This window comes from Talpa occidentalis, unplaced genomic scaffold (genome assembly GCF_014898055.3).
Source record: "Talpa occidentalis isolate TD23 unplaced genomic scaffold, MPIMG_talOcc4v2.1 talOcc4.2, whole genome shotgun sequence".
In the NCBI taxonomy this organism is placed as follows: domain Eukaryota; kingdom Metazoa; phylum Chordata; class Mammalia; order Eulipotyphla; family Talpidae; genus Talpa; species Talpa occidentalis.
The window spans coordinates 74,823,318-74,835,720 of NW_023602073.1; the positions used below are offsets into that span (position 1 = coordinate 74,823,318).

At 33.4% G+C, this 12,403-nt stretch overlaps 1 protein-coding gene across 1 annotated transcript in view; it reads right to left on the reverse strand.

Moving 5' to 3' along the window:
• Positions 1-12,403, reverse strand: part of BMP5 (bone morphogenetic protein 5) — a 108,896-nt gene that overhangs the window by 3,135 nt on the left and 93,358 nt on the right. Inside the window, exons 5-6 of the mRNA XM_037520922.1 lie at positions 1,777-1,853; positions 375-485 (exon numbers count right to left, since the gene is read on the reverse strand). Coding sequence (XP_037376819.1) covers positions 375-485; positions 1,777-1,853 — 188 coding nt within the window. The remainder of the gene's footprint in view (positions 1-374; positions 486-1,776; positions 1,854-12,403) is intronic.

Here is a 12,403-nt window from a genome sequence, read left to right on the forward strand (position 1 = left end):
AATTCACTACAGCTATTATTCAACGTTTTTGCAATGATTACTAGTGAATTGTTAGGTTCAAAACAGTTCCTAGAAAACTGTATGGTTAGTCATATTGAACAGTGAAGAAATTAGTATGGAATAACCACTTCTTTGGATAACCACAGTTTTCCTAATCCCATCCTCATTCTGGAATCTGGATTATTCTTTAAACCAGCCTATATTTCCTGACTATATTGAATATTATGTTTTTGGCTCTTAAAGTAATAAAGGAGCTTGAAAAGAGAAGATAATGTGCTGATAATAATAGCTCCAGATTGATGCTTTCCTTTAAAATAATTTTATATGATGCTCATATTATAAACCATTTTCAATCCTACAAAAACAAGGCATACCAAAGTCTGAACTATAGCATGGTTGGTGGCATTCATATGGGCATTGAGTGGAAAAGAACATTCTCCATCACAATAAAATGCAGCATATCCTTCTGGTGCTATGATCCAGTCCTAAAATGCACAAATAAATAAATAAATAAATAAACAAATAAAGAAGAAGAAAGAAAGAAAAGAAAAAAGTAATATCACCAAAATCAAAACAAAGGAAAATGTTTTTTAAAAAATACTCAAATATATTTTATCTGAATAGATTTGTCTTTTGATCCAACAATTATTCTAGTAGGACAGTTCAAGTTTACAACAAAATATAAATATTTTCACAAGAAGTTGTCTTCTGCAATTTCTCCCAAGAGGTTGTTATGTGAAATATTCATAGTATGCACTAATCCATGTATTCATGAATAAAACCATAATCACAAAATAGCATTCTAAATATTGTTTAAACAGGAAATGATGAACTCTGGAGAGTTCAAGTTAAGCAGAAAGGAAAAGAAGAATAAACTTAATTAGGATAATTCTCATCATTTCTTAAAAACTTACTCCTGGTTTTAGAAGCCTGATGACTTCCTAAAGCTTTATATTTGCTCCTTGTGCTGTTTTTCTTTCTACTTGTATATTAACTTTATAGTCTCACTAGAAGAAATAAATTGGAGCAAACTTCTGAAAACTGTACATGAAAAATTTTAGGAAGCTAAAAACTTGGCACAATAAATAGCTGCCCTGACTTTTTTCCCCCAAGAAATAAAATCTGGTCCAAATGTAAAATTATTGAACCATTCATGTTGAAAGTTCACGATAAAATGTGTTTGCCATAAAATATTTACACTTTAATATTACTTTTCAAAAAAAAAAATCGTATGTTCTGAGAATTCACTGTAAGGGGATAATGAAATCTAAAAAACATTACTTTAAACTATTACTACATAGAGGCTATCAAAACTATCTGGGTTAAATCCTCCTCTTCGTGAAGTGCATGTAAAATGATTTTTAAGTGCAAGAAAAAAAAATTTTCTGTAAATCTACCTATGAAAGAGACATAGTCAAGGATTTTATTTCCTGGACTGATAATTTGGCACCATAAGGGACACATGGAATTGCTCAAGTTAACCTGAAGATTTGGTATTTAAATCAAATTAAACAGCACCTTTTTTTCACTTTTAAATATCATAGGGTTGTATTTCTTCTACAGCACAGTTGTTGGGGACTGTAAACCTTAACAATTATGTTCCAAAGGTCAAAGGATAATGGAGAAATACAAATGACTGGATAATTCACTCCCTGCTAAGTCATGTCAAAGATAATTAGTCACTGTACTGGAAAAAACACTGCAAAGATTATGAGTAACTTAGGATTTATAATAAAGCAGAAAAGAAGCACTGAAGTGAAAAACCACTATTCTTACCTGCCATCCCAGATCCCGGAAACTTACATAGAGTTCATGTTTCTTACAGGCTTGTTTTTGTTCACTTGTATTATAATCTGAAGATTGAAAAATCAGATTTTAAAGAAAGGGCAGCTTATTAGTAATACTAATATTTCTTTGTGACATCACTAAAAAGTTCAAGCTACATTTGAGGTTGTAAATTTGAGTTTAAATCTTAAAGTGAGAGCCATTTACTAGTTGAACTACACATCACTGATCCTACATTTCTTTTTATGGACAGTGCTGTTTACTTGTGAGGTTCTAATGAGGATGTGCTTCGATCCCCTGCATGTGAGTATACAGTCCCACCTGACATTTATTGAGTCTAGCTGCTCAGTGAATACCCATTCACTAATTCACACACACTACAGCGCTATTTAATATATTGACATGTATTAAGTAGTCACACAATATTATTTTAACATTTTTCATGAGATAAGTAATGGAAAAGCACCAACTGGGATATTAGTGAGTTGATATTACATTAATAAGTATCTTAAATTCAGGATACCCATATTGAACTTTTAATAGTGCCCCCCCAAACCTGTGCCACCTATAGACCTCTCCATTCTTGACTGGTAGTCAAACAAAACAAAACTTACTCCCTGTCCCGCTTTTACACCTGCTTCCAATCTGTCTTAAAAGGTCAAAACCCTCTCACCATTTCCTTGACTTTTCCTGGTACAAGTCACCATTGTCTCTTACCTGAATTTGAGCAATGTCCTCATTGTTATTCTCCTTGCTTCTGCCCTTGCTCCCCACGACGAAGAAATCACATGCATTTTTTAATAAATGATATTATGCCATTCCCCACCAAAAATTCCCATTAAGTTTCCCTATATCTTTATGGCTGAACTATCTTCACAGTGACTTATAAGGTCCTATCTGATGTGGCTCCATTACTACTCCGGCTCATTTCCTACCATTCTTCCTCTGCTTCACTACACTGACTATGGCACCCCCTTGATTTTTGCACATAGGTCAGCCTTTTTTCCAGATTATTGCCTCCACTCTCACTATTTCTTCTCCCTGCAACCTTCTGCCCCTGGTTTTTATATAGCTAATGACTTTTATGCCTTCTTCAAATCTTCATGGCAGCATCACCTTCTCAATTAGAGTTTCCCTACATATCCTATTGTAACCCAACCCCAATCTTCCTGACCTCCATAAACTTGCTCCTGCTTTTTTTTTTCCATTTTATTTGTCATATTTTTTTAAAAAAAGATTTATTTATTTATGCATACAAGAAATGGGGTACAGGCCAGAGGTGCGGGGATGAGAGGATTTACCAGAGACAGAGTGCAGAACAGAACAGGCTGATTAACTGAAATACACTGCTAGGGGAGCTGTGGGCAAGACAGGAGAGGTCTGCTGTGTCATGTGGGTAGTGCCCTGGCTGGCCTGGGATCGAACTCGTGCTGCAGAGGCTGCAGATAACTTCATAGTGCTGTGCTCACCCTCTTGCAGCACAAGGGAGTCCCTCACTTGTCATGTTTTAATATTCAGTATCATTCAATAATATATCCTGAGTGTCGGGCATGGGACCTGGCACACCATAGATACTCTACAAAAAATTTGAGGAATTAACAAATAAATACCTCAAAATGTTCTTCCAATGATCTGTAGCAAATGAAATACATTATTTCCATTGCAGATTTTGGAATATAATCTAAAAAACCCATAAACTTCTATAATTGTTTAAAAGAATTAAGGGTAAATGCATAGGCCCAATCTTGCATCTAGATAAAGCACAATACTAAACAAACACAGAACTTAACAGAAAATATATGTTTTCTTCTTAGAGTTTATTCAAACTTTATTCAACTTTATATAAATACCATGCTAAAAACTAACACATTTTGACTATTTTCAATATGAAAAAGGGAAAATTTAGGGTAAGGGAGCAAACAAAATAACTTATTTTTTAAAAAGCAACTAAAAATAAATGAACATTTTTAAAAAAGAGGCAGTAGCTATTTCTATGAATAAATGTTACATTCACTCTGACAATCAGCTCTGGCCAATCAATATAGCAGTTTATGATCCATAAGCAGTCTCTATTAAGGTGTCACCTTTCAGTTTAATTATCCTCAGCTTCTAATGAAAATGGCACAACAATGATCCAAATGGTCCATATTAGCAAGTCATGTCATTTTACTCAGTTATTTCAACTATTTATATAATGTCTGTCTAGAAAACAAGGTGACTAAATTTTGAACGCATGTTGGAGTTATCCCTACTGTTCATTAGCTCCATTAAACTAAATCAAATATGTAGCTAATGATGGGAAACAGAGAAAAGACAACTTATTCGAAACTTGGCACTTTTATTTTTTGGGTAAATGCTTCCTCAATCAGAATAGCAGATAAATTTTTGAGAAAAAGAATATTTGATTCTGGTGTTAGCTTAATTGCATAAAATTCTTGATATCTAGAATTTTTAAAAAGTCAGCTCTGCATTAGACCATAGACCAGCAGATTTTTTCTTTAAAAATACAGACAGTAAATATTTTAGGCTATGTGGTCTTCTTGCAACCAGTCAACTTTGCTGCTATAGCATCAAAATAGTCATAGACAATATATCCATGAATGGCTATGGCTGTGTTCTAGTAAAAATTTATGTAGGAATACTAAAATTTGAATTTCATATGATTCTACATGAAACAAAATATTACTCTAGTCTTTTTTTCCCCAAGCATTTAAAAATGTAGAAACCATTCTTAGCAATTGGGCTATACAAAGACAGGCAACAGGCTAGGTTGGGGTCTTAGATCTTACTTTGGCAACATGTGCATTAGGCAATAATGGGAATATTTAGTCACTCATCCTTGTTCTAATTAAATACACTGAATATGAATAAAGGCATTGTAGCCAGTGACATAAGTATATGTGAAAAGCCATAAACTACATGTATGTTTATTTGAATTTCATGTTTATTAAAATAAAGGAAGCATAACTTAAAAGTTAATATATATTTGTTCCAGCTATACAGTTTTCAAGCAGGCTAACTGATGTATATAATGTAACATCACATAAAGGTAACGAGCAATGAAATTTATAACAGAACCTGGTTCCAAGAGTCTGATTTCATAGAATGTTAGGACCATATGTTTATCCTGTCAGAAATAAAAATTAATGGACACAGAGTGAAGTAAACGTATCCAAACCAGCAAAGTATGTGGTTAGGTTTACTATAAATGGTTAGAGGAATAAACTGTGGGAGAAAGGGCAAGGAAATTAGATTTATATCTTAAAAAATACTGATTTGCAGCTTCTCTTGGGATAATAAAATGAATTAAAATAATGCTACTGTTGATGAGCTTGCCTACAAATGAAGAATCATGTGAATAAAGTACCTAAATATTCTAGTGCTATAGCCAAAACCAGAAAGTTATGCTAACATTCCTCAACAATACTTACAAGTGTTATAAACTGCATTCTGTTTTGTCTCTTAATAGTAATAATATTGAGAAAATAACATTGGGAAACAGTGACAAAATACTGAAAGCATTTTTAAATATACCATTTCTTTATGGTCAATTTCTGGAATCAGTGAAATTTAAGCTATTTTTTTTTAGTTTGATTTTTTTTTTTAATCTATTTTGTCTTTGAAAACAATCGTCAAGAATGCATCAAGGTTAAAAGTGGTAAAAATAATTCGTGAGATCTACATATGGTTTCAATGGTCTGCCTAATAGTCTCTGGAAAAACAGCAAACTAAATAAACATGGACTAGCTTAGGTACGAAAGGAAGAAGAGAAATCACGTTTAACAAACTCCAATTAGCAAGGTGGGTTTCTAACTAATATCAGTTTCTTTAAAGGATGAAACTAATATCAGTTTCTTTAAAGGATGAAATATAGACATATCTTTAAAAAAGAGAAAAAAAAATTGCATGTAGAATTTAACATGTAATTGTAACAACAGCTTAAACAAGCCAAATGTGGTGAGACGCTGCAGTTTCAAAGTAAAAGGGGAGATGTTAGCATTCTCACCCTGAGTTCCCAATGGGAAGAGGAGATAAAGGAAGTCAGCAGGTACAGTATCAGGATTTTAATTATTTTACAGATAATGGAAATGACAAAGGAATGAAGATTTAAGAGATAAAGGAGCAGTAATGTTGCTACAGTAGATCATTCAGTCTATTCAGGAGTGTGCTTTTTATTTTATTTATTTTTATTTTTTATGACCCAGCAATTCCACTCCTGGGGATCTACCCAAAGGACACACAAAAACACTGATCCAAAAGAACAACTGTACCCCTATGTTTATTGCAGCACTATTTACAATAGGCAAAACTGGGAAACAACCCAAATGCCCAAAAATAGGTGACTGGATCAGGAAGACGTAGTGTATATACACAATGGAATGTTATTCAGCAATCAAAAAAAGATAAACTTATGCCACTGGCAGCAACATTGGAGCTAGAAGGAATTATGTTCCGTGCAATAAGTCAGAAGGAAAAAGAAAAATATTGGATGGTTTCACTTATAGGAGTGTGATTTTTAATATGACTTTGGGGTAGAGAAATTTCATGATAAACCTCAAGCAAATAATTCTCCCCAAAATGAGGGATTTCAAATTGCTACTGTTTTTCTAGCTTAATCACCATCTTCCACATCCTCTGAATTCTTCACTTTAATTTATGCACAACCCAGTAGGAAGTACTATTGTTTATTTGTATAGGGATAACTATGTTTGCCTATATACAAATCTGGAATACTAAACAGACACACAAAAATAATTCTCTGGAATGTTTGCTTAACTCTGCTTAGCAAAGTATCCATGTGGATGATCCTTTTAACATTCTCACTTTAGAGCTCATTGATATAAAAACCTGTCTACAAACCTGAGTTTTTTACTCCCTGTCAGACACCTCCAGTTAAAGTGTCTTAGACATCTATGTGATTTCGCGCTCTTTAGATGCTCAGTATTTTAGTTAACATAATCAACAGTTATCAAGTATCCCAAATCAGAAAATTTACTGTTTTATTATTTTCTTTCTTACCCATATCCATTGTGATATTAGTCCCAAAAGCCACATTTTTAGTCTATTTAACCTGTTGGAAACCCTCTGGTTTTGAAACTTCCTCAAAATTCTTTTTTGGTAACTTTATCCTAGGATAACATTGCATCCTTACTATCCTCCTACATCTATAATGATAAGTCTTTTGTCTTTTTTATGGAACTGTTTTATCTCCTTGGTGAGGTACTTAAAATGATAATGTTTCCTAGGAAGCTCCATCATTATGCTTTTCTCTCTGTTTTCTGTCAAAACAAAGATTCCTTAAGTCAGGTTTATCTAACAATTCAGGCTCATATCTATATCTCTCTCCACATCTTCTATTTAGTCTTGCCACACCCATCTCCAGAGTCCTATCTAACCTATGCCTTGAGGGTTTCATCCCACATGTTTTGATATTCACTTCTCTTTCCCATGTATCATCTTCACTGCTCAGTGTTGGACTGAACTACTCAGCATATTTGGACTTTCAGTTCTGTCCCTTCATATCCCATCCTTATTCTGATGTCAAGTCAATATTTCAAAATATACATCAGATTATGAAACTCCTTTTTTCCAATTGCCCACAAGGCACCATAGCTTCTTACCATCACATACTGACACTGATCTGGCCCATTATAATTTTCTAGCTAATCTCATACTTTTCTCCTACAAGAATACTTGCACACCCAGAAATGTGACACTAGTATATGACTTAGCTGTTGTACACTTCAGTCCAAAATGGCTTCACCCAGCCTTCTGTTTCTGGAAAATGTCTGTGATTTCTCACTGAAGTCCCTCATGTAATCTTTTGGCCTATTCCTAGGCATTACTTTGGCCTATTTCTAGGCATTACTTCCCCTTACAGCTGTCACACTACCTTATAACAGCTCCACTAGAATTATTCTCCGAATAAGCACTAATGTGCATCTTTCCATTGTCTATGGGTATGCTTTTTTTCATTGTTTAGGAATACTTTGATTATTTTATTATTAAATATCTATCATAGAAATATTGACTAGAAAAAAAATAGGGAAAAAATCATGGGAGAGGCAATGGTTAAAAATATGAATTCTGGTACCAGATTTCAGTTCTACATCTTACTAATTCTGTGTCCTTAGGTAGGTTTTGGAAAATTTTTGCCTTAGTTTCCACTTTTGTAAAACTATGATGATAATAGTACCTACCTCATAGAATTAAGAGGACTAAACAAGTTAATACTTCAAAATCACTTAAAACAAAGTCTAGCACATCAGTAAGTGCTGTATGTGCTTGTAAAACTTAAAAAAAAATAATAACTGGGTTTATTTCTCCACTGGTCTTGCCTATCATTATACATTTTTTAGATGCTATAGTAGATATATAGCAGATATAGCATATCTTTCCTATTGTCTAGGAGTACTTTTTAAGAAGAAATATCCTCATTTTATTCATCTTTTATCAGCATGTATTTTATGTTGTATATGTCACATAACAGGTGCCAATTTTATACTAAATATTATTTTACAATAAATTGTGCTTAGATATATACTTTTTGTGGATTCTCTCTAGACAAAGACTTGGCAACAGGCACAGTACATTAGTGTCTTTTGACAAGTTTTGTTTTTTTTTTTTATTTTTAGATCATATATAGTTAATGGTTCAAACAGACTGGGCAAGCTAGGTTAAAGACTCTAAAACCCTCTTGCTTCTGAAATCAGAGGCCAAGAAATCCCAGAAAATGACCAGGAGTAAGGGCACTTATTTTAAAGAGAGAAAACTTTTAGAACTCTCTAATGTAGGAGTATAAACTCCTTATGTACCAGTATGAAGTCATATAAAAAATAACAAAAATAATGACTCACACGGAATAAGCATGTTCTCAGTTCTTTACATATATTAAATCATTTAATCCTCACAACTCATGTAATCTTATCCTATGAGTAAAGTACTTTCAATAGTCTTATTTTACAGGTAAAGAAACAGAGGCAGAGAGAAGTGACATTTTTGTCTAAGATTATACCAGTAGTAAGTGATAGGCCCAGGATTAAATGGCAGAATGGTAGCTAGGTGATAGATAAATAGATAGCTAGATAGAGCTAGACATATGCACCAAAATAATTACTGTTTTTGGAGGGATTTCAAAAATTTTCATAAGTTCCAAATACCAGTTTTTAGTATTAATTATCATAGAAATCATATGGGTTCTAAATAGTCTTACATCTACAGCTTTGCAGGATTTTCACCATATCACTGATTTTGAGAGCCCCAAATTGCAAACAACCAATATATCTTTTAATAGAGACAAAATTAGATATACTCTGATACAAGCACTACTGAATGTATTATTGCCATTAAAGAATAAATTTGCTCTATTTGAAAGATGGCTGAGACAAATTGCTACACTATACATAAAACCAATTATATGATATTCAGGAAAAGGCAAATTTTTTGTTATAAAAATGATCAGTGGGTTGCTAGAGATGAATGAATAGGCAGAGAAGAAAGTAGTTTTATGTCAGTGAAACTTTTCTGTTATTGTAATTATGGGTATATTTCCTTATACATTTGTTTAAACCCATAGAATCTACAACATCAAGAGTGAGTCCTAAGGTAAACTATAGACTGGGCATTTCCAATGTTCAACATCGATTCCTTCTTGGAAACAAATGCACCAGTCTTATAAATAATATTGATAATAGGGGAGGCTATATATGTCTGTGAGCAAGGTGTATGTGGGAAATCTATATTCTCCAAAAGAGATGCATGTATGGAGGAAAAGATTTGGCAGTAAGGGTACCACCATGCTGATATAAATGTATCAGGGTAATCCATTCAGTTTTATTTAATAGTTAATTATCTTTAATGAAAAAAATACACTAATTATATATTACATTCTAAAGAAATAATTCAAATTAATTATTCTCCCTGGTTTTAGTTAGTATCGGTTTGTCTAAGAGGCATGAGTTTGCATTGCATGCGTTAGGCAAGGGATAGTGCCTATGAGAGTTGAGAATAAATGCAGCAATGTTTCAATATTTATGATTGTTTGAAAGACTTGTACTAAGAAATCACCATGGTTTCAGGTAGGTTCAGGTAGGTTCCGGTTTCAGGTAGGTTACCAATAATGTTATTCAACTTCAAAGATCATAGTATCAAATATGCAATCAGGAGTCTTTTCAAGTAGCTTTTCAGTGAACGCAAACATGACTTATATTCTGCTAGTTTTTCCAAATTCTTAACATTCTATTCTTTCTGGCACTAATATAGTCCTCAAAACAGCATCTTGCTCTTGGTAGGTTCTTTTTTTTTTTTTTTTTTAAGATCTATCTATCTATCTATCTATCTATCTATCTATCTATCTATCTATCTATCTATCTATCTATTTATACAAGCACTGGGTACAGTCAGAAGCGCGGGAGGGTGAGAGAATTCACCAGAGCCAGAGCGGGGAGCAGAGCAGGCAGAAGGACTGAAGTACACTGCTGAGGGGAGCAGCGGGTGGCAGGAGAGGTCTGCGTGCCATGTGGGACCCTTCTCCAGTGGCCGGGGAGCAGCCGGGGATTGAACCGGCACTGCAGAGGCTGAGCGTTCAACCGCTGCGCCACCAGGGAGGCCCTCTCAGTAGGTTCTTTAAAATTGTATTAGTCCAGTACCTTTTTATATTAAGAGCAGATAAATTTTACCTATTGCCTTCATTTCCTTCTCCCTCCCCCCTTGGTATTCAAATTCCAATAAACACTCATTGTGCTACCTCATCATGAAACAGGTAATATCTTCCCTAACCTTTGTGCCAACCTTTGTGCCTTCCCTAACCTTGGCTAAACCGTTGTGCCAAACTCTTGAAGGAGACCAAAGGAGGATGTTTCTGCAGAAAATCTGGAAGCACTAGTTCTGTGTATATTCATTTAAAAAGAGGAAGTTTGTTTTTCCCATATAAACACATTTATGTATTCAACAAGCATTGGGGGTTTCTGTTTTGTGGTGGACATTAATCTATATGCTCCTTCCCAAAGAAACATGGGAAAACTTTCCTCTTTGAAAGAGGAAAGAAGTAAAGTCAGCAAGAATGACCTGGGTTTACTTTTCTTGAACTAACTGAGACTTTCAACATTTGATGAGATACTTTGCAGAAAAAAATGCAGTCAAGCAAACATCTAATACAACTCTCCCCTCTCCCCACCATCTTCACTCCTAGTCTTGGAGGCTTCACACATATTTTATTGTAAAAACCTAGTATTTTTTAATATTTATATTTGGATATTTTAAAATTTTCACTGGCATTTCAAGCCTCCTAAGTATCAAATTTTGTGTTTATATTAACTTTCCCTTTGCTTAAATCCCTGTCTTTTAGGCCAAATCCTATGAGACTTCTCTCTGTATGCTTGATTACTACTTATTGAAAGGTTAAGTCTCAGAGACACAATCCAGCTACTTTTTTTCTTATTATTATCAAAATATTAACATGCTCCAAACCATCTACCACATATTTCACAGAAAAGGTTGCCAATGACAAACTTTTAAAGAAAGAAAATATTGGTTTATATTAGAATAATTTTGTACTCTAAATGGTGTTAGGGAACTGGTGAAAAGTTACGTGATTCCTGCTCCATGTGTTTTATTCATCTCTAGTTATAGAAGTACATTTGTTACTTGTGGTCAGGAAGAGAAGATAAATAGAGTTTACCAACAGGGAAAAGAACTTTGATGATTTCAGTCGCTAGAACTCCTCTGCCAGAGTCATTATGATCTCTAATAATAAGTATGTGACTTATACTTTTCTCTTTATAATTTCCTCAAAAATTATTTACTATTCTATTTAAGGTTTAACAAACCTTTTTCTTAATGCAGTCTGTTACATTAAATTAAAAACACTTCAACCAATTTCAGAACCATTCTACATGAAAAGAAAAATACACAACTTTGACAGACTAGTATTTACAAGGAAGAAAAGGTCTTAGAAAGTTATTTTTCTCCATCTTTCATATTAAGCAATTATACTTTTTGCCAAACTAAATACTTTATGGAGATCTTTATAAAATAGCTTTTTAAAAAGGCACTAGTATTATGTTTTACTTTCAAATGAAGAGACAACTGAACTTATTGTTTAGAAAATATTTTAAAGCATTGTTTAACACACAGTATGTAATTAAGTATAATAAATTTCCATATAGAAATCTTCCCTCCTGCTTCTATTATTGCACACACCAAATAGACTTCCTTCTAACATGATCCTCATAGCAACACTTTAGGAAATGTCCAGTGAATTTTCTTTAGTATTTTTGTTAAGACCTAGTTGCAATGAAAAAAAAAAAAAAAAAAAGTATGGTTTTGGTTTTATTTATAACCATTTTTTGTTTATTTTTTTTTATGTAACACACATGTATGAGTAAAAAATAATTTGTAGTATGACATCAGTTTCAAGTAACTTGGCAAAAAAACAAAGATTTTAGGAATAATAGCAAACACTATCTATGTTTTTTGAAAGAGTGAGGCATTCTAATTTGCTGAAATACCATATGCAGAGATCCATAATGTCTGTCTGTTCACCAGCTCATCAACTGGGACTCATAAGTAATTTTCATATGGTAGCTAGCAACAGAAAAATACATATTTTAAAAGTGAC